Source organism: Beta vulgaris, chromosome 8, assembly GCF_026745355.1.
Source record: "Beta vulgaris subsp. vulgaris cultivar EL10 chromosome 8, EL10.2, whole genome shotgun sequence".
NCBI classification, from domain to species: domain Eukaryota; kingdom Viridiplantae; phylum Streptophyta; class Magnoliopsida; order Caryophyllales; family Amaranthaceae; genus Beta; species Beta vulgaris.
The window spans coordinates 14,548,582-14,572,893 of NC_079209.1; the positions used below are offsets into that span (position 1 = coordinate 14,548,582).

The window sequence follows — 24,312 nt, forward strand, 5'->3', positions numbered from 1 at the left end:
TATCCACATGAAGAGTATTTTTTTTTAAAAACTTTGTTAGCATATGCAAATAATAATCTTGGGCACAAAATCTGGACCCTTTCATAAAAATTTTGCCCTGGAACTGCTTGGTAGTTATTTGCTTTATATCACCTGATTTTTTTGATTGGGAAATTAAGTCAACCCAAGGGCTAACTCCTACCAAGGCTACTAGCCTTGTAGGAACTACCAGCACATTGGCTGGTAAAGCATGCAAAGCATGCTAAGGAAATACCCCAACGTAATGCTGGGGGTAAGGATCGAACCCCTGACCTCAAGGATCAGAGGGGAGTGCTCTACCACATGAGCTAGCTCCTCATCCTTCTTTATATCACCTGATTGATGATAGTACACAACCCTGTGTACTCCATCCAACGGGAAACAGTTTATATTCCTCCAACATGATTTAGGAGTGACCATTCTAGTCTAGTGGTCAGTTTATATCCTGCTACATCTACAAATTTCAAGCCCGTTTTGTGAAGTTCAGGCAACTGAACATTCAATTATCATGTCAGACTTTCATGCTGCCAAGTAGGCATCTGCATTCATATAATAAAAGGAGTCATGCTACTAAGGATGCTAGACCTGATGTGTTAGATAATGATCAGGGTGATTAACCAGACAAAAGTGCTCCACAAGCTCGCTAATCGATTCATCAGCATCTCGGAGAACATTTCGTACAAGGCTTTTGCGACGAGAAACTGTTCATTAACAATAGGATTTCCCGTCGTTAATGAGGGTTATTCTTGTAGTGTTCCTACCTTGTTTTCCATGTTTCTTCTTCCCTTGTTTACTATAACAAAATTCTCTCCCTAGCACCTCTTGATTAGCCGAATATCTAAGTTTCGACATGAAGGATTTATGTCCTCGACTTAAATGCAATTACTAATGTATAACGGATCATATTATAGAGATAATAAGTTCGTTATATTGGGTCGTCTATACGTCTTGCTAGAGAAAGCTATAGAACTTCGGATTAGTAAATAAATAAACCCGAAGCCCAATGTAACGGATCCTACAAGGTCACACATTAAACTTGGATCAACAAAAGAAATAGAGCCCAAGAGGGCCCTAGGGTGGCCGGCCAAGAGAGGGAAAAGGAGAGAAATCTGACCTAAATACTTTTATATATTTGGGTTAGGCAGAAAAGAAAACATCAGTTTATTCTCTTATTATTTTCTCTCTCCTATTCTCTCTCTTCAAAAGTCACGTTATACTCCAAGAAAAAAGAAGAAGTTTTCTTCCTTTCCAACTAGCATTGGTGGAGTGTTGATCTGGGTTGGTGGACTAAGTAGAGGAATCACATCTGAGATTCTCAATCCGGGTTATTCAAGCTTTGTGGAAATCACGCTACAAAGGTTATTTCTAAACTTGTATGTGATCCTTAATTGTATATGCATGTGATCCTGATTTAAGTGCTTATGAATTTGATTCATGAAATTCCGCTTTATAGTACTTATATATTCCTACAGTGGTATCAGTTTTAGCCTCTTGCATATAGATTTTGGTCATAAAGTTTAGTTTATGTATGATTAATTTTAATTTGATTAAGGGGAGGAATTAAATTATGGATTGAATAATTAATTGAAATTGTTAAAAAGAGTTTAATAATTTTTCTCAATCTATATTAGCCGAAATTCACCCTAAAAACCCTATATTTCGAAATTTTAAAATCTGATTTTAATCTCTAAATTTCGAAAAATAAATTCATGTCATTAATCTAATTTTCATGTTTAAAATCGTTTATGTATGAAGATAAATTCATATAAAAGGTGTTTTTATAATTAGTGATTAATTATATGAATAATCTGAAAATTAATTAAAATAGAGATTTTAAATTTAATTTTCTGTATTAAGCATAAAGAGTTATGTTTAATTTAATCAAGATCACCTAATTAAATTTACAAAAGGTTGTATTTTTAATATCCTTCAAGAAAAGAAAAGAAAAGAAAAGATTTGAAAAACAGAAAATTGAAGGAAGAAAGAACAGGAGCAGTGGCTGCTCCGGTGTCTGTGGTCTGCCGGCGAGATCTCGGGGAAGGGCGACGCGAGGCTGGCCACCAGCAGTCGCGTCGGATAAGGGTCGTGACGGCAGCACGACGCACGTTTGACGTGCGAAGCAGTGCTGCTCGCTGCAGTTGCTGGATGCCGGCGTCTGGGTCGGTTCGCGAAAGAACGGCGAGTCGCCGGTGAGGTGGCCTGAAGGTCGCCAGTGAGGCTGCCTGAAGGTCGCCGGTAGTCGCTGGGTGTTGCGTCGTTTGGCTAATAACGTGAACTCAGTTCACGGTTTTTCGAATTTTATTTAAAAATAAAAAATAAAAAAAAAATTGTTTTGATAAAGAACGTGCTAAAATCGGGCAGCAGCAATATTTTTTTTTATATTTTGGAATTTTTATTTTGAAAAAACAGAATTTTGAAAAAGATAAGTAAATTTCAATTATATTGACTTGTCATAAATTTCAATCCATAATCTGATTTTTTAATCTAATTAAAATTAATTAGGCTAGTTTTAAGGGATAGAATCTTTAGGTGATTAGATATTACTTAAAATTTTATCTTCTTGCTTTAATTAAGAATATTTGATATTTTAATTGATTGGCAAGTATAATATATGATATTATTATGTGGCTTTTATATTATGATATATTTGCTATGTATGACTAGTATGGCCCAAATTAAGATAGAAAATACGATCTGCGTATCGTGATGTATTCTTGTAATTTTAAATACGATCTGCGTATCGTTAAGTATTTTTGTAATTTATTTAATTTAGTTATTATTTAAATTATTTTTGATACTTATGTAATCCAAAGAAGAGTCCATCAAGAGAAGGCCCATGGAAAAGTGGATGGAGATCCATGAAGAGTCCAAGAAGGAGCCTTGATGCTTAGTTCTTAAGATTAGGGGCCATACTAGATCATTTTATTTTCGCATTTTATTATTCTTTAGAATGCTTATAAGTTTATTGGCGCTAGAGTTCACTAATTCATAACAACATAATAAACTTAGGCCCCGTAAATATTAAGGTTTGCTTTTCCAAACATAAAGTACTTATAAAACCCTTAATTAATAGTAATAGGTCATGCCTCCGCAGGGGTTATCATTAATTTTGGGATATAAGGTAAAATTGCGAATTTTACAACTTAGTTTGGTTGTCCTTAACAAAATTATCAAAAGCGTTTTGAATTTTGAAGCAAGAGATAGTTAAACATGCGATGTTTATCCATCTAAACAAGAGTTATAAAGTGTTATAATTAGTAAAAGAGTTTACTTACCTTGATAATGTAACGTTAAGATAAGGCCTCCGTCTGCTTAGTGTTACATGTTGATAGGATCTTGTAAAACACTTATTCATAGGGGACTTTAATTTTGAATAGGTGGTCAACCTAGAAACCTTTTCATGTTTTAGGTTGCTTTATAAACATAAAATTGAACTTTGCCTTATTTTTCTGTCTGTAGATATCATGTCTAATAACAACAACAACAACTCCGGTTTCAACATTCGTCCTTTTCTGGAAAAGGACAGACTGAATGGTGAAAATTTCCTTAATTGGGAAAGGACCTTAAGACTCGTTCTGAGGTTTGAGGGTCGAGAGGACGTCTTAGATACCCCGCTTCCTGTAATAACTGATGAATCAACTGACGCTGAAAAACGTCGTGCAAAACAGGCTAGTGATAAGTCTATACCAATCACTTGTTTGATGGTAGCAGCCATGGAGCCGAACCTCCAAAAGAGGTTCGAAACCAAGGATGCCTACACGATCATGCAAGAGCTGCGGGCCATGTTTAAAACTCAGGCCCGAGTTGAGCGGTATGAGACTAACAGGGAGATCCTTGAATGTCACTTGAAGCCGGGTCAAGCTGTTGGCCCCCATGTGTTCGAAATGATGGGTCTTTTCGAAAACATGGAAAGACTTGGGTTCCCTTATAGGCTCGAGTTGGCTACTGACATCATTCTCCACTCACTACCTGAAAGTTTTAATCAGTTCAGAATGACCTACAATATGAATGAGTCTGAAAAGACTTTGCAAGAGCTGCATGGATTGTTGGTCAATGCTGAAAGGAACATCCCTAAGGTTGAACCAAAGAAAGAGGTTCTGTTGGTTCAAAAGGGAAAGGGTTTCAAAAAGAAATGGGCAGGAAAGAAGGACAAAGGCAAGCAAGTTGCCACTGTCGCTGAAAAACCTAAGCCAACCGCCAAGCCAAGGTTGCTGCGGAAAGCAAGTGCTTCCACTGTCACAAGATTGGACACTGGAAGAGGAACTGCCCGATATACTTGGAGGAAATAAAGAAGTCTGGGGCTTCTACTTCAGGTATATATGTTATAGAAATCAATTTGACTTCTACTTCTTTATGGGTATTTGATACCGGTTGTGGTTCTCACATAGTTAATGATGTGCAGGGACTAAAAAGAAGTAGGAAGTTGGCAAAAGGCGAGGTAGAGCTACGCGTTGGAAATGGAGCACGAGTTGCTGCACTTGCCGTCGGGAGCTATAGTCTACACTTGCCATCTGGGCTTATTTTAGAATTAAATAATTGTTATTTCGTTCCTACAATAACTAAGAACATAATTTCGGTTTCAGTTTTGGATTCTGAAGGTTTTTGCTTTGAAATAAAGAACAAATGTTGTTCCATTTCTTACAATAATATGTTCTATGCCAGAGCTAATTTGATAAATGGTTTATATGTGCTTGATAAATCATTACAAGTCTATAACATAGATAGCAAGAAACAAAAATCAAATGATTCTAACCTATCCTACATTTGGCATTGCCGAATGGGTCATATAAACCAAAACGCATTCACAAGTTACAAAAGGACGGTATAATTCCATCATTTGATTTCGAATCATTTGATGTATGTGAATCATGCTTAATGGGTAAGATGACAAAATCACCATTTACTGGAAAAGGTGAAAGGGCCAGCGATCTTTTAGGACTCATACATACAGATGTATGTGGTCCTATGAGCACAAAGGCAAGGGGAGGGTTTAATTACTTCATCACCTTCACTGATGATTTGAGTAGATATGGCTATATTTACTTAATGAAACATAAGTCGGAATCTTTTGATAGATTCAAAGAGTTCCAAAATGAAGTACAGAATCAACTTGGTAAGACAATAAAAGCACTACGATCCGATCGTGGTGGTGAATATTTGAGCCAAGAGTTTGATGATCATCTAAAGGATTGTGGAATTCTTTCACAATTAACTCCTCCAGGAACACCACAGTTAAATGGTGTATCTGAAAGGAGGAATCGAACATTACTAGATATGGTTCGATCTATGATGAGTCTTGCTGATCTCCGATTTCTTTTTGGGGATACGCTCTCGAAACTGCTGCACACACACTAAATAGGAGCCCGTCAAAGGCTGTAGAAAAGACTCCATATGAGTTATGGAATGGAAAACCTCCAAACTTGTCTTTTCTAAAATCTGGGGATGCGAGGTCTATGTAAAGCGGTTACTATCAGACAAACTCGCACCCAAGTCAGATAAATGTCTCTTTGTGGGATATCCAAAAGAGACAAGGGGTTATTACTTCTATAACCGTCAAGAGAACAAAGTGTTTGTTGCTCGTGATGGTGTCTTTCTTGAAAAGGAATTTGTTTCTAGAAAGACAAGTGGGAGTAAAATAACACTCGAAGAAATTCGAGATGAGCAACAACTGGACGTGGCTCACACCATGTCAGAGACGGCCCAACAAGACGAAAGTCATGTTGAGGAGATAACGTATTCAACGCTGAACCTCCTACCGTCCCATTCGAAGTTGAATCAAGCGAAAATCTTCAAACTGTTGAAGAGAACGTTTCTCTTGATGCTCAGACCCCGCGTAGGTCAGTAGACCAAGGATTCCAAACAAAAGGTTGGTTGATTTCCTAATGACTGAAATTCTGAAATTATGATTTTGGAAAATTCAGAACCTACTACCTACAAACAAGCTTTGACGAGCCCAGACTCTGAGAAATGGCTTGAGGCCATGAAATCCGAGTTAGACTCCATGTCTGAGAATAAAGTTTGGACACTAGTTGACTTGCCTGTGGGGTTAACCCTATTGGATGCAAGTGGGTGTTCAAATTGAAAACAGACAAAGATGGAAATGTCTATGTCTACAAAGCAAGACTGGTTGCAAAAGGATTCAGACAAGTTCATGGTATAGACTATGATGAGACCTTTTCTCCAGTAGCAATGCTTAAATCAATTCGGATACTTTTAGCGATTGCTGCATTTTTCGATTACGAAATTTGGCAGATGGATGTCAAAACCGCATTCTTGAATGGGTTCTTGAATGAGGATGTGTACATGACACAACCTGAAGGTTTTGAAGATCCAGAAAATCCTAAAAGGGTTTGCAAGCTTCAGAGATCCATTTATGGATTGAAGCAGGCATCTCGGAGCTGGAATCTTCGGTTTGATGAGGCAATCAAACAATTTGGTTTCATCAAAAGCGAAGAAGAGTCTTGTGTTTACAAGAAGTTTAGTGGGAGCAGCTTAGTCTTCTTGGTTCTGTATGTAGATGACATACTAATCATGGGAAACGACATACCAATGCTTGAGTCAGTCAAGGAATGGTTAAAAGTTGTTTCTCTATGAAGGACCTTGGAGAAGCTGAGTACATACTGGGAATAAAATCCATAGAGATAGGTCTCGAAGGATGATTGGGCTGAGTCAAGAAACTTATATTGATAAGGTTCTTACAAGGTTCAACATGGAAAACTCGAAGAGAGGTTTCGTTCCCATGTCACATGGCATATCGCTTAGCAAGAGTCAGTGCCCGACTGAGCCTGATGAGTTAAAGCGAATGAGTAGCATTCCTTATGCTTCGGCTATAGGGTCTATTATGTATGCCATGATAAGTACTCGACCTGATGTTGCATATGCCTTGAGCATGTGTAGCAGGTTCCAAGCAAATCCAGGAGAAGCACACTGGACTGCAGCTAAGAGCATCCTTAAGTACTTAAGGAGGACTAAAGGCATGTTCTTAGTATATGGGGGACAAAGTGAGTTGGTTGTTGAAGGTTACACGGATGCAAGCTTCCAAACCGACAGAGATGACTACCGCTCTCAGTCAGGGTATGTCTTTCGTCTGAATGGAGGAGCAGTGAGCTGGAAGAGCTCAAAGCAAAGCACTGTAGCAGACTCTACGACAGAATCAGAATATTTAGCAGCAGTTGAAGCAGCTAAGGAAGCAGTTTGGATAAAGAAATTCTTGACAGAGCTGGATATCGTACCTAGTGTTCTGGAAGGAATTGTGACAACAATGGTGCTATTGCGCAAGCAAAAGAGCCAAGGTCACATAACAAGTCCAAGCATGTGATGAGGAAGTATCACCTCATTCGAGAGATAGTTGACAGGAAGGATGTCAGAATCTGCAAAGTTCATACGGATGAGAACGTGGCTGATCCGCTAACTAAACCGCTACCTCAACCCAAGCATGAGTGTCACGCTAGGGCTATAGGCTTGAAGCAAATGTTAGAGTGGCTTTAGATTGTACTAGGTTTAGAGAAACTTATTACAATGTAAAGACATGGTTTTGCTATTTATGTTTATGATAATAAATTTTGTCTTATTTAATTTTGGTTTGGTATTAAATAAAATGTCCAAAATATATCTTGAATTCTATGGTTTTGTCAAATATGTGATTTGATGAATGAAACACCATAAGTGAACAGAATTCATAGAATATTAAAGTTCCTAATCTAAGTCATTAAACTGGACATAAATGACTTATTAAAGGGATTAGCATATAAGATTGATTGATAGCGCCGTTTCATGGGCTATGGAAACATAGAGATGTTTAATCAATCATATGGATATGTATAGTTGATACATAGTCGAACTTGACCTACTTAGAAGTTTTATAACTTCGAAATTATATTAGTAGATTCCTGAGACATGAGTAGAACATTACTTAGCCCAATGATTAGTATAGCTTTGATACTGTCAAACGTCATGCCGTAAAAGGGGCTATAAAGGCAGCATTCAGGTTGTGCTAAAAGTTGAGTGGGAGTATTGGTTACTACAAGATTGGAAAAGTCCTCCTATATGAGATAGGATAGGTGTCTTGGCCCCTTGAAGAGTGAAAAATTGAAAATGCATGGCCGTGCTCAAATGGATCATTCGATGATCATTTGTTTGACAATTTGAACTCGGATTTCAAGGAATAATTTGAAAGCTAGTATGGATGATATAGAAATATGATCATACTATCAAATTAAACATTAAGAGACTTGAGGAATAAAAACATTGCACACTCGTCTCGGACAAGTGGGAGATTGAAGGATTTATGTCCTCGACTTAAATGCAATTACTAATTATAATGGATCATATTATAGAGATAATAAGTTCGTTATATTGGGTCGTCTATACGTCTTGCTAGAGAAAGCTATAGAACTTCGGATTAGTAAATAAATAAACCCGAAGCCCAATGTAACGGATCCTACAAGGTCACACATTAAACTTGGATCAACAAAAGAAACCTAGAGCCCAAGAGGGCCCTATGGTGGTTGGCCAAGAGAGGGGAAAAGGAGAGAAATCTGACCTAAATACTTTTATATATTTGGGTTAGGCAAAAAAGAAAACAGTCAGTTTATTCTCTTATTATTTTCTCTCTCCTATTCTCTCTCTTCAAAAGTCACGTTATACTCCAGAAACCAAAGAAGAAGTTTTCTTCCTTTCCAACTAGCATTGGTGGAGTGTTGATCTGGGTTGGTGGACTAAGTAGAGGAATCACATCTGAGATTCTCAATCCGGGTTTATTCAAGCTTTGTGGAAATCACGCTACAAAGGTTATTTCTAAACTTGTATGTGATCCTTAATTGTATATGCATGTGATCCTGATTTAAGTGCTTATGAATTTGATTCATGAAATTCCGCTTTATAGTACTTATATATTCCTACACGACATCCTAACACCAAATCTTATACTATAAGCATAATCGTTGTAAGCAGTATATGCTTCTTTTTCTGAATCAAACTCTTTTATTTCGAATTCTGAAGATTCAGATTTATGGACTAAGTATACACCAGAAGCAACAACTGAACAAAAAAAGAAATAAAATAAAATATGAAAGTATATTATACAATTAATACATACTCATTTGACTATACAAAATGAGTATACCACACAACAAATATAAATACACAAAATGCATAATCATTTGACTGTATAAAATGAGTATGCAGAAACGCAACTGTAAATTCATCAAATGCATACTCATTTTACTGTACAAAGTGAGTATTCCACACTGCAAATATGAATGCACAAAATGCATACTCATTCGTCTGTACAAAATAAGTATGTAGAAATGCAAATGTAAATCCATTAAACGCATACTCATTTGACTGTAAAAAATGAGTAAATAGAAATGCAAATGCAAATCAATAAAAAACGCATACTCATTTCACTGTACAACATTTGTACAAATCTGATACATGCTCATTCGGTTGTATCCTTGTAGGAAACTGACAAATGTGTATGAATCATTCATGTGAATATGCATCTTACAATAAAATCAAAAAAGCAAAATCGAAATGTAAACATGTATATATATATGTAGCATACATCAATAAATTAATTTACTCATTTCAAAAAATCTCATGTTCAATTCCGAAATTTTTGAAAGTTAAATCAAAACTAAAAAAAGCAAAATCAAACATTAAAAGAGCAAAAACTAGATCGAAATAGAATTATGTTGAAAACTAAAGAATATTTATCCAAAATTCAAAAAAGAAAAACGAAAAATGATGCATTAATGAAGGCAGATCCAATAATCACAAACAAATATGCATTGATTACCTAGTTTGGGAGAAATCACAAGCTCCAAAGTGCTTTTGGTGGCAGATCCGAGACACACTGCCGCCAAAATAAGTTCACAGCTCAATCTTCCTCCAACGAACTCATAAATGCCCTATTTCCAATCTCAAATGGCGAAATACCATTCTTACCCCCCACAACTTTAAAAAATTGCGAAAATGCCACCGGGAGTACACAGAGCTGTGTACTCCAAGGTGCATATAATAACTTGCGTAAATAACTAAAAGTAAATTTTTTTTAAGAAATTTGCTTTAAATATTATTGGTTCCGTTAACAATTAATTCATGGCTTTGCCCATGCACATAAAGTTGCTTTATTGTAGGCAAAATATGCTTTCGTTATGTAATAGTTGCGTTGCTAGATTTTTTTAATTGAGGAGCCAATTTCTTGAAAAATAAAAACCCATAAACTCATATCAAGAAAGCTATACATATTGTTAATAAAAATATTACCTTTATTTTTTTTTATTAGGCTATATAATTGGTTTGAAGACCAACTCCTGCTAGGCTACTAGCTTCCGGGGCACACTAGCTCGAATGCTGAGTACAAGACTAGATAGCCTAGAAGACAATAGGCCTTAAGGCCCATTGTCATCACAATGTGAATACTCCAACATATTGTTGGGATGAGGATTCGAATCCTGGACAATGCGTGGAATTAGGGGTAGTACTCCACTGAGCTACCACCTTTCCCTCTAAAATATTACCTCTATGGCTAAACTAATATCACTACAACTAAATAGTAATACTAGCTAGCTCTTTGCATATGTGATCAGACGATACATCATCATATTATTATCCAGTAACTAGTAATTTGGTCCGGGTAATGCCACGACTTAGTTACAATTATTAAATATATATATATTATTTATTCATAAATTTTATAATTTATTTTATTAACTTTTCGTAATATTCTATCTAGTGTAATATGGAAAATAGATATAATGACATGATACGTTGTTTAACAAAGAAATTCTAATGAATAGGGGATAAAATTAACAATTTCGATGAAATTAGGGTAAGAGAATGTCATTAGATAATAAAAGAGTTAGAGATCAAAAAGTTTGTCTACGTCTTTATGATTACTTATAATTATAAGATTTTATTATGTTTTACATTGATATATTAAGCATTGAAATTATAGTGGATTAGTGTTTAACCTCTCAAATTTCAATTTAAGGTTCATGTGTTCGAATCCTTGTAACTAAACATTATTAATATTTTTAAATGAGATTATAAACATGTGTATTAAAAGTTTGAGCATGTGTCACTGTTCTATTGATAGGGACACCTTTTAATATATTTGTATAGATATCCACTAAAACATAAATGAATTAGAATGTGTTGTCTTTCGAACTCTTAGCCTATTAGATGAATGAGCAAGTTGGATATTTGCAATATATATTCAGTCCTGAAGTAGTTCATTTTCAAACATAAGTACAGATTATATTATATGCTAGGGAAAAAGATAATATAAAAGACAACTTATTTTAGGAAAAATTGATAAGAATAATTCATTTTATAGTCGTTTCACCAAATATAATTTCATTTATGGGTTATTTCAAAATAATGTCAACTATATGGGACATCTTCCAATAATGCTCTCAGATGACTTAAAACCTGTTAATAAAGTAATCATTTTATCTTCCTTTTCTTTCTCTCTCCTCCACCCTCAAGCCATTGACCCACAAATCCCCACTTAGCCACCATCCACCTCCCCTACCTACCGCCACCAGCCTTTCTCCCCTTCCTTTTCATCCCGACCCCACTGCCACTTGCTTCCCTCCTTCCTTTCCCCTTCCTTTCCTCTTCCTCCTCCACCCTAGAAAAACCCACATTCACAAACCCTTCTCCAGCCACTAGCCCCCGAAAAATTGTAATTTTCCTTGAACCGAACGCCAAAGAGGAAGGGGTTGGTTTGGGGTGGGTTAATTCGATGTGGATTTTTTTTTTTTTTTTTTGGGGGGGGGGGGGGGGAGGGTATTATTGGGAAAGAGGAATTATTTCGGGGGTGCGGAAGGGTAGCAGTGGGCGAGAGGATGTTTTTGGAGGTAAGGGAGGAAGGAGAGAGGTGGCCAGTATGGTTGGGGAAATGGATGGGTGGAGATTTGTTTTTTCGGGGGGTGAGGAAGAGGTGGCAATAGGGTAGGGAATTTTTTTTGGGGGTAGGGGAGGGGTAGTAATGGTTGGTGGGATTTTTTCATGAGATGGAGATGGATAGCAGTGGGTGGGGGATTGTTTTGGTGGTAGGGTGAGGAAAATGGATGGGGGGTTTTTCTCCCGTGTAACAGAGGGATGGCAGTGGGGTGGAGAGGAAGGGAAGAGGTGGCAGTGGGATGGGAAGGAAGGGAAAAGGTGGCAGTAGGATGGGGAAGGGTGGGATGGGGGTTTTATGTAGGGGTGAGGGATGGGTGACAAACTGACAGCGGGGTAAGAGGGTTCTTTTGGGGGTAGGGGAGGAAGGGGAGAGGCGACAATAGGGTGGGGGGAATGGGTGGGGTGGGGTGGGGGGAATGGGTGGGGTGGGGTGGGGGTGGGGGTGGTAGACTAGTAGCGATTGTATAGGGGTTTTTTGTGACGGCGGGGAGAAAGGGGAGGGTGGCAGCAGTATGGTAAGGGAATTTTAAACACATCACATGAGGAGCACATGTCACTTTTAATGTTTACAACGGGTTAAAATAGGTTAAGGGAGTATTTTAGGAAGGGTTTGATAGTGACTGAGAGTATGTTATAATAACTCATAGATATAATTACTTTTAGTGGATTGACATGGGATTATGCTACTCAATTTTTCGATTTTCCTTTGTTTGACCTACATTCATATACATAGATACCGTCATTTATAAATATCATGAACTAGAAACAGTGCTCTCTAAGAATTATTCACTAATCAGTTTTGAAATATATCTTTCATAAGTAGGAGTAATTCAACTAATGCATATTTAGCCCTTTGTTATTGTATATTCATTCTAGTTACTACATCTCAGATGCTTTTAATATGAAATAATTTGCTCCAAAATATATTTGCTATTGAACTCTTACATTTTGTTTCGTAACTCCAATTCAAATGATAGATTTCCTAAAAATAACTATTTCAACATCACTGACTAACTTTTTGCTTCCTTCTATTAAGAAATTTTTAAAGTTAAAGATACAAGCACCACGATTATGACATAACGTGTACTATATAATACTTCCTCCGTTCTCTCTTATTCTTTCTATATAGAACATTTTTAAGAGGCAAATAAACCAAACTAACAAAAAAAAAAGGGAGTATAACCATTTATCACTTACTATGAAGTAGTAAATATAAAGTGTAGATTGCATGGACACAAAAATTCAATAACTAAATTACGAATAAGTGGCTAGAACGAAATAAATGTTTTTGACCTATTATGGTTAATGGCTAAACACCATAACATTAATTTTCACATATAGATATATAACCTAAAACTACATATAACATTATAATCAATTATTTATATAGGGGTGTAAATGATGCGAGTCAAGCTCAAGTTTGGCTAAACTCGACTCGAATTGGAAAACTCGAAGTCAAGCTCGACTCGAATCGAAAAATCACGAGCTTGAAAAAATCATGATCTACACGGACTCGAAATCCTAAAAAGCTCGAATTTGAAACTCAAAACTCGAACTTCAATCAAGCTCGAACTCGAACCCAAACCTCGAACTCGAATCAAGGCTCATCTAAAATATGAGTCAATCTATGTACCTTGACTTAAATACTTGGAGTAGCCTTTTATAAAGGGAAAAAGAGCTAGTGTTTCATTTTTCAACCAATGTGAGACTTTTTAAGAAACAAACTCTGGTAGAAGACAATAGTTTCCAATTAAGAAATGCAACAAATAGTTTTTGTTCCATCTATAAAATAACACAAACTTTAACTTTTGTTTCCCAACCAATGTGGCACAAGTTAAATTCAAACAATGAGTATAATTATAGTAACAACATTTTATATAGAAAAAACAACCTATTGTTTACACTACAAATCAATGTGGGACATTTAATATTCTATGTGAAAGATTATTTTTAATATTTTTTCAGTTTGTTCATAAGCTTTCAAGGCGAGCCAAGACTAAGACTCATTAAAATCTTGAGACCGACTTGATAACCATCACCTAAAAAGGGCTATGGCTAACGTCCACCAAGAAAATACTTTCTATATTAGTATTTATGTTATTTCATGGATAAATTAAATTCTTTGAAAAATTAAGAATTATTTATTGAAATTAAAAGTATTATATATATAAAAAAAAATGAGTTTCTCTTGAGCTTTTCGATTCGAGTAGTTAGTAACTAAGCTCAACTCGTTAGTCATCGAGTGGAACTCGATTTCTAGGCGAGCCTACTTGAGTAGATTTTTGACCGAGTTTTGACCTATATCTCGAGTAGGTCGCAAATTATCTCGTCTTATTTACACCCCTTGTGATTAGATAGAAATATTATCTCCAAAGGTATAATTATTCAATAAATTCATTTTATCCCAATATTTGGGATTCACATAGGTCATTGAATAGGTGGGATCAATATCGACATCTCTAAAAGAATGTACGTGTTATTTTCGCTCAAGTGCTCAGATCAACTAAAGGTTGCATGAGAATATTATCTCTAGGGTTGCGCCGGAGGCGTCATGCCAATTGCTAAACATTGATGATACTAACTTAATTTGCCTTACATGATTTGGATAAATCAAGAAACATATGTGACTTAAAGAGTAAAAGAGTAGTAATTCTTATACCGTGTTTCTTAAAAGATTAACTCAAAGAAACATATCTTGTTCATATCTTTTGAATTCTTTGAGTTGATCAAATTTCATTTGGGTAATGGCATTATTAGGAGGCCACGAGCCTTCTAACGTCAACAAGTACTGGACTAGTGATCTTTTCTTATTGATTTGTTTTGTCATTGGACGCTTAGGAGGAGTCAAGGATTTGAGACTAACACAAGTTTTTGCATATAACACTAGTTCTATATGCATGCGGATGCGTGCGAAAACAAACAAAATGTCAATTGTGTAATAATATATACGAAAAATTATTCATAAAGTTCATTGTATATTTTTCTTCTGTTTTTTGGAAGCCAATAAATCATCAATGATGATGTAAATATTTTGTTAATTGAAGATATAATGATAAAAGATGGTGAATTTGTATTTTATTATTTAAGGGTATAAAAGGAATTACTCCCTCTGTTTTTTTTTTATCTTTCTCACTTTCCATTTACACATCTTCTAATGCACATTTTTGAACTTAAATATCTTTCATCATATATTAGTAAAAATTATAACGATTGAATATTAATAATGTACTAATTGAGACGAATCAAACAAGATCCCACATGACTATATTTTTTTCTTATAAATTGCAAAAAATTGAGAAGATTCTCTCTAAATATGAATAGTGTCAAGATTCTAAGTGAGAACGATAAAAAAAAAAAACAGAGGGAGTACCATTTTTAGTGTTCCTCTCCTCTTCTCTTATATAATAGAGATATGCTTTATAAAACATTGTCTAGAGAAAATTTTATGCATCACAAGGGCATAGTAAGTCAATCAATCATTTTAAAATAAAATAAAACTAAGGTCCAACTTGAATGGTGCTTGTGTCATTAAAGGTGATGGATGAACATCACAGTATTATATCGTGAAAGCTAAAAGTAGATAAATAATCTAAACCTACACCTTGCTTAATCAATGTGTTTCCTAATGCCTTACTAGGAAGATTATCTTCAAAGTAAGAAGTATTATCATAAAACATTTTTTACCTAATTTGAAAAACCCATGTAGAGCATAAATAAATGATAAGATATATTCACCCATTATTTATGTGACTAAAAAATTTAACTAAACCATTTTCCTCTATTTTAAAAAATCAAGTATATGATATATTTCTATATTTATATTGTATCGCGTACGTATTTATTAAATTTAAATAAATTAATTTGTTAAGGCTATACATTTGGAAAAGCTACATAAACTACCAATACGTTTAGATATTAAATCCACGTAAACAATAGCGAATGTGGAAACTAAAACATAAGAAGGCCAAGTTTTAATCACATAAACATTATACTAAAAATTGAAACCTTAACCGTTACATTATAAAAAAAATTTATACATTTAATACAATTTATGTATTGTATCCGAATTAAAAATGCCAAAACAAATCATCGAAGATCAAGCCACTACCAAGCCCAACTAAGATCTTCCCTGCTGTAACATAAGTGAAAATCGTGTCAAAAGTATTCATACTTGTTGCACAAATAATGCGAGTAAGAAAATTTTAGTGGAAGTATGCTTGGGTAATAGTAAATCTAGTAATGAGCCCACACCCTTTATAAACGACCATCTCAATGCTCCCCCACTCATTACTCATCTCATCACTCTATTTCCTCAACCAAAATCCTCAAAATCAATAATAAGAACAACAACAAAGAAGAGACATTTTATCCCATGGTCACTCATCTCAACACTTCAAACATCATGAACAAATTCCCAATTTTGCCCCTTTTTATTATCCTACTAAGTCTACCATTCAATACCTTCTCTTCATCAATCCATGATCTTCTTAAGAGCCAAGGTCTCCCAGGTGGGCTCTTCCCTAAGAATGTCAAGTCCTTCACACTTGACCAAGATGGTCTATTAGAGGTCTACTTTCACGAGCCATGTGAGGCTAAGTTTGAGACTTTGATTCGATTCGATACCGTTGTTAAGGCTAACCTTAGCTTTGGTGGCCTCAATGGGGTTCAAGGGCTTAGCCAAGAAGAGCTATTTCTTTGGTTACCAGTCAAGGATATAATTGTAAAAGATCCTTCTTCTGGTGTTATCTTGTTTAACATTGGTGTTGCACAAAAGCAACTTGCCTTCTCTCTCTTTGAAGATCCTCCAGTTTGTAATCCACACAGTAATAATTCTTCTCTCTTTTTTAAATTTTTGCCCTGTTTTTCTCTTTTTGTTTTGCTTTCTTTACTTGATAGATGGACTAACAAAAGGTTCATCTAGACTATCATTTAACTAGTTTTAATCTTGCAATATGATGTTTTTTTATTTTAAAGTGATTATGCATTGAATATTATCTTAGCCAAAAATGTACATTTTTACTTTGTGTTTTGAGTATGAGTAAATGAATAAAATAATACGTTCATAAAAAAAATGAATAAAATAATACTCCTAACTAGTATTTGAAAAGCATTCACACATGTTTTTCAATGTGGTACGACTGAAATAAATACGTACACATTTTACCAACAACTAATATTGAGGTCGAGTGATTTTTCGAGTTTTCGATCTCTTTGCTACAATTTAATAGTAGTTAAATAAGTCATTTCATACTTATTTAAAAATGTCATCTTATTTATTCTATGTATTTCAAACGTTTTCTAATCATATGTCATCATTAATTTTGATTAAATAAGCAATTATGCTTGGCGTAACAATGGTTGGACTTCTTTTTTTTATACTTAAGGTTGTGGGTTTGAATTTTCACATCAATAATTATTCTATTTTTTATTATATGAGAAAGAGGTGGATAGAATGTTATTGAATAAGTGATGGTGATTCGTGACACATATATGTTCTTAGGCACATCTTTTAATATATTAATAATATAGATATATTCCGTTCATTCTATAGTTCATTTTGCTCTAATAAGTGACTTAAATTAAAACATTACTAAACACATATTTTACATAAGACATTGAGCATGTTGTATGTCTGGTTTGAAGTTCAACAAAGAAAAAGCCTGGACTTCAGAGTTCAGACATTGAGGAGAATGTGAAAGGTGGGTAATATGACATTTAGCTATAGGATGAATATTATTGAGACTCGAAATCCTCCATAGTATATAGAATTTTAATTATAAAATTGTGTTTTAATTGCCTTGAGTCCGTGTATACGTAATTAATCAAATTAATAAGAAATGTTAATCATTTTTGTAAATTATACACTATTTAATTTGATTACAGAAAAGGATTGGCGCCGGATGACAACGTAATACCATAGAATATTTTTTTTTCATCCAAGCAATAAAACAAGTTAGTTCGAAATTGAGTTGTCAGCAAGAAAGTTATTTATAAGAGTTTTTACATTTAATTATCTCCCTGCTGGATCACCAATAAATCATTTATGATAAATCTTTGACCATCAATATAAAAAACAAGTAACATGTAAATATCCTGCTGACTGCTTCAATTATTGTTAATTAAAAATAAATACTCGACTCCCTTCAAAAAAAAAAAAGAAAAAAATACTCGATGTGACCAACCAAATAATTTTAATGTCAACATTGGTTTCACAAATTAACAAATGATCTTCCCTTTTCTTTCAAAAAAAAAAAAAATTAACAAATGATCATGTGCAATCTATGGTAGTATCTCAATATACTTAAAAACTTTATAATCTTAGGTTGGTCATTGGCCTATTTCTCCTGATGTGAGACAGTGGGACCAATATGGTGCCCATTAAACGTTTGTAATATGGAGATAATCAAAGTTTATGTTTTTGCCTTTCCATTCTCGTGAATAACTTCTCCCGCATTGGGCCCCTTTTTACTTTTACAGACCCTTGGGAGTTGGGACCCCAATACTTCATTACTAGGGGAAAATACAATGGGCAATCTTCATAAATCTGCCCCCTCTTTTCTTTCATAAACGCTTATTGTTATAGCACGAGCTATAGGAGATTCCACATATAAGCTTTATGCTTATGTTTATGTATATAATGACATATATGAATTATGATGCTTTATTGATTCTAGCCCACAAATCTTAGATGTTACTATATCAGCTTGAAAGTGTGGTTTATACCGGGTGTATCCAAAAGAACATGTTGTTTATCTAATAAAAATATAAACTTTCTTTTTATTTAGTAAATACATTATGCACTCAAAAGAATATATCGTTCATCTAAAAGATAACGAACTTTTTCTAACAAATTTTCTGCGTGAAAAGAACATGTTGTTCAAAATCATATAACATATTTAATCTTCAGTCATCAAATAAAATAGATCATATAATCGCTTTCTAGTAATTAATGGAATAGCCTTCTACCAAAAAATAATAAAGACAAGAGATCATAATAAGGAACATATATACTAAAAAAATACAATTTAAAATAAAAGAAAATATTTTTCAAATTTAATTTCGGAAAAAAATTCACTAATTTGAAATTAAAACTAATGTTATGTTCTAATTAGACTAACAACATGTTCTTATTATATCAACCATTTAAATAAGAAACTACTTATATTGAATTCTACTTATTATTATCTTGTTGAAAATCTTTATGTTCTTTTTGGTATGTACTAAGAGGTCAATAGATGCATGTTCTTTTTCGTATAGCTTTATCTTAAGAAGAACATAGTTCGTATTGAAAAGAAGGCCGGGTAAATAAAAAAATATACAGTTTAAACTCAAAGAACAGAGGTGCACGATGAGCATCGTGCACTTTGTTATACCTTCGAAATTGCATGGAATGTTAACTTTACATTAATTTTTTTCCGAAAGTATAGAATACGCCACTTGAGCTTGTTAAGTCCCATAAATCCTTGTTCATATATTTTCTTTGAGTCATTAATGAAGAATTCCTAATGATTTCTAATAACCAAAATGCAGGGTCATATATACAAATGCTTATTGGAAGAAAGGAGAGATCAAGGATTCAACAAGTTCAAAGATAAACAGAAAAAAGCGTCTTCTTCTCTTCCTTGTTTTATTCCTATATAAAAAAAAAAATTAATGAAGTTCTGAGGAGAAGAAAGTGGAACAATTTAAAAGAAAAAACTATTCATTTATTTAATGATGGGACAAAGAGTCAGGAATCGGGTGTTAAGTATTTTTTGTCTCAAGAGTGTTTGTTCTCTCAAGTATAAAGAAATCATAGAGAAAGAGGAAAAGAAGGAAAAGTTTGTTTAAGGTGTGCTTCTTAATCTTCTTTTTGGTTAGATTAATGACCTATAAAGATTAAAAGCATTTGAGTTTAGATCTTCATTTGAAGATTGTACTCTCAATTTTGAGTAGGTGTGTTTTTTTTTTAGAAGTACTAAGCATCTCAACACACATGAATGCCACAAAATCAAATTTTGACACATCCTTGGACATGCTTTTATTAGATTCTTGACATAAACATTTTTTCTTAGTAAGAAAATGAGTGGCTCTTAAGCGTTTAACATTAGTATAGCAGGTGGTAAATGGGTTTTTTGGATTGGATTACATTTGATGTATCATATTAGCTAAGACATACTCGCGGTTTTGAGTTATTCGATTTTGTTCAAAGTCTAATTGAAACATTGACATACAGCTAGGTAATTAATCTGTTAATTCGTTAAATTTAATATGAAAAAATTAAACTAGTTATATATGCTAACTCTCAAATCATAATATTAATTATTATTGAGTCAACATTGGTTATGCATACAATTTATATTTGCTCTTTTGGTTCTTTAATAAACTTTCAATTTGCTTTTTGCATGATCTGCAATGTAAGACACGCCTTTGAACGTTTATGTTCAATTATGTATTACTAAACCCAGATTGCTCCCGCGCCCGACCGGGCGAGGTTCGCCCGACCACCCGGGCGAGACGCAGTTTTGCGTCTCTCGTGCATTTCGTCGAACACGTCTTGAGCACCACAATTCAAGGCATATTCTTACATCTTTTTGATACAAAATTTACGAGACGTCCATTTCATTCTTTTTTGGTATACTTTTTGATCTCTTTAACATTAAATAAGATGGGAAAAGGATGAGTTCGAATAAAAAACCCTAGCCTCCCCTCTTATTTTCTTTCTCTAAAACCCTAGCCTCTCTTACCCCTTCTTCATCAATTAGGGGGCTGCCATGGATGTTTTCATCCATGGTAAGCCCCTTTTTCCCTTTTATTTTCAGTTTTTAGTTCATTTTCTTGTTTTGTTCAATAAATTAGTATCTCTTTATGAGATTTTCTCAAACCCTTTTATGGGGTTTTTAGTTTCTGTTTTGGAAATCTCCTTCTCCCCTATGGGAGTTGTGAGTATGGTTCTTTTGTTTTTAGGTATGAGAAATTATTCTCATTGGTTGAAGTTCGAGATTCAACATGAAGAATTAGGGTTTCACAACTTCTGTAAAATTATGGAAGACTATTGGAGTACGTTCATCCCAAAATTTCCGCATCTGCAGATCGTATGCCGAACCAGAGCGAACTCACAGATTGCATTGCTTCAGATGAAGATTTTTATTAAGGCAAAATTAAGTCAAATATGCGATGTTTACATTTCTAGGGTGATATGTATTTCTATTAGAATTTTATGTTTTTCAGAAATGACTTGTAAGTGCCGTTTGGCGATATATTAATGAAATCCCTTTTCTTTCTTTCAAAAAAAAAAAAAATTACTAAAAATAAAGAAAATTAAAATTTACTCTTTGGTATAATTGCTACACTTAACTTATAAAATCGCAACCCATTCGCACATGTAAAATTATTTTTCTCTCAACTAACCTTTGCTCTCCTCCATGACCCATACCGTCCAAACCAAACCCAAGAATTTTCTCGCTCCACCTCACTTGGTATCCAAACATGAGTTTTCTTCGAAATTTCAATTGCTAATAATCCATGGAAACAAGAAATTATCGAAATCGTTGAGTAAGGAGAGAAATTCAAAGTAGTTGTACTCTATGTACCATTTAGGTATAGTCCATATGTTAACAGAAGCATATATATGTACTCTGATCTCCATGCTGAATCGTCGTTGATGCTTTTGCCTCCTCCGAGTTTTGCTCCCTTTTCTGGTGCTTTTTGGATCGGAGAAATTTGATGCAGAGTAATTTGAGCTAAGTTGTGTAAAATTTGAAGCTATTGTAAAAGGTTTGAATCTAATCCAAATCATTTTCAGAAACACCGGGAGGAAAATGGTCCAGAGCGATTGAGTTGTTTGAAGATCTAACATCATTTTAAAGTTGACGATGATCTAACTTGGTTTGAGAGAGTTTCCAATCTGATTGCGATACTAACGATGTTGCGGTATGAGCTCTTGTAGAATATTGTGAGTAGTGTCTTCAATCTTCATGTTCTTCTTATAAGTGACATGAAATGAATAATAATGAGCCAATTTCTCTTAGAATTATACACGTTTGTGTAATAATAATAAATATGAAAATGAAATTATACAAGTTTCTTGGAAAAAGACATAAAAGTGAGTGATAATGATATTATTTCTCTTATAAATGATATTCGTTTGTGTAATTAACTATGAAAGGGGATATAAAGAGTTGCAAATGATACAGGTTTGCTGAAAAATGACATAAAAGTGAATAATAATGATATTAGTTCTCTTATAAATGATATCAGTTTGTGTAATAATGAAAAAGTATATATAAACCTAAAAAAAAATAATGATCAAATAGGGAAAAAGTATACAACTTTGTTGAAAAATGACATAGAAATTAGTAATAAATAATAATGATACGAAATACACCAATAATGACATGAGAGTTGTTGTTACAAGGTAAGTTATGGTGTATGTAAGATATTAAACCTAAGACACATTCTAAATTTATTCTTCAATTTTTTCACATGGTACCCCAGTGGAATTTTGGATTTCATGGGGTATCTCTATAGTTTCAAAAATGTACTATATATCCTTATAATTTATATTAAATGCATGAAATGCAGTTAATGACTAACGACGTCAAGTTTTCATTACTTATTAAAGTCAAATCAACCTAATTATGCTAAATAACTCCTAAGTAACTAAATTAATGCTAATTAAATCATAAATAATCCATATTAGTTATATTGAAAAAAACCTTAATCAAAATGAAATTAGAAACAATAACTTAAAAGAAAAAAAAATAAAACCCTTCCCCCAACCCCACTCCAACCAAGCCCCACCCCACCACTACTGCCGCACGGAGAACCACCCCCCCCCCCCCCACCACTACCGCCTCATTACCTCAGGAGAACCACCATCATTCCGGAAAACGTTCGAAATCCCCACCCCCTAACCCACCACTATCGTCTACCGCCGCATTGCCTCCTGAGAACCACCTTCACTCGAAAAATTGATTTTATGAGCGTAGAAAACGTTTCTTTTAGAATGTTTTGAGTTTGGATTGAATTGCCATTTTGATAGTGTAGGGAAGAGGTCAAGAGGAAAGAGGAGGAGAAAGATCAAAGGAGTAGTATGCAGCAGCGCGAATCAGCAGTTTGGTGTCTACCGGAGGATGGAGGGCTTAAAATCAATGTTGATGGAGCTACTCAAAGATGTGGGAGTCGGAATGGGGATGGTGATTCGTGATTATAGTGGATAGGTTGCTCGAACGGCTTGCCAACAAAGGAGATGCAATTGGGAGGTGAATATTAATTATTACACAAGCAAAAGCTATAATTCTTGGGCTAAAAATGGGCATGCAATGCTATGCAAGGAGAATTATAGTGGAGTGTGGTTGCTTACAAGTTATTAATTTAATTAGTGAAAAGAAATGGGATGGCAACTATTTGGGGATGATGGTCAGGGTTGATAAGTTAGCTTGATATTTGGATCCATTTAAGTTTGTTCATATGTTTAAGGATGCAAATATAGCTGCACATATTATGGCTCGCCATAACCTTCTCGATTATTATATACGAGTTTGGGTGGGGAGTTGTCCATGTGTTTTAGAGTATGAAATTACTTTGAATTTTTGCTAAAGTAATAATAACCAGTAGTCGTTGTGGCTGTTTTAAAAAAAAGTTGTAAAATAGCAAATTGTGTAATTTTTTTAAAAAAAACATTAAAAAAAATATACTCCCTCCATCCCAAATACTCTTTACAATTTCCTTTTTTATCTGTCCCAAAATAATCTTTACACTTCTAGTTTGAGATATAACCCACTTTTAATTTAATCATTCTACCTTCTAACTATTGGCCCACACTATCTCTCAATAATACCACTCTTATTTGTTATTAACTACCAATTCTAACCATGTCCCACATTCTCTTTTCTTAAAATAAAATAATGTCATATTATCTAACTACTAACTCCTATCATATATACATAAGAATATACCAACTGGGGTTGGCTTGAGTGGTTAAGAGCCTCTCGCTCCTTAACCAAGGGCTCGGGTTCGAGCCTTGGGTATGGAAAAAATCTCAGCTGGGAGGGATGCTGCCCTTTGAGGTACCCATGCAAACTCCCGCGGGAGATTAGTCCACTCGCCAAAGACGGTGGGAAACTCCTCGTAGTAGAACCAAAAATAAATAAATATATACATAAGAATATTATGGGATGGAGAGAGTATTACACATCAACCTATAGTGATTACTAGTTTAGTATCATAAAAAAGGAAATATTCTAGCATCACACCAATAATAGTCTTGATTTTGGACTCTAACATAGACAATGACGCCTACTCCCCTAGTGGGCTTCGCATATTTGCATGCAGCGGTTGAGTTCACGTACGTGACATTACAACTCGTCCAGCTACTCCATTCCCCCAATGGGGCCTTCT

General features: G+C 34.5%; 1 protein-coding gene across 2 annotated transcripts; it reads left to right on the plus strand.

The window, feature by feature from the left end:
- The first annotated feature begins 16,163 nt into the window (after nt 1-16,163).
- LOC104901050 (uncharacterized) lies at nt 16,164-19,934 on the plus strand. Of its 2 annotated transcripts, none has more exons than XM_010688593.4 (2): nt 16,164-16,754; nt 18,409-18,604. In XM_010688593.4, exons 1-2 carry the CDS (start codon nt 16,304-16,306, stop codon nt 18,471-18,473), a joined length of 516 nt encoding a protein of 171 aa, XP_010686895.2. In that variant the 5' UTR covers nt 16,164-16,303; the 3' UTR covers nt 18,474-18,604. The 2 variants fall into 2 exon arrangements, with proteins under 2 accessions (XP_010686895.2, XP_010686894.2); XM_010688592.3 differs by lacking the exon at nt 18,409-18,604 and adding an exon at nt 19,462-19,934 and having other exon boundaries at nt 16,172-16,754.
- The last annotated feature ends 4,378 nt before the right edge of the window (nt 19,935-24,312 follow it).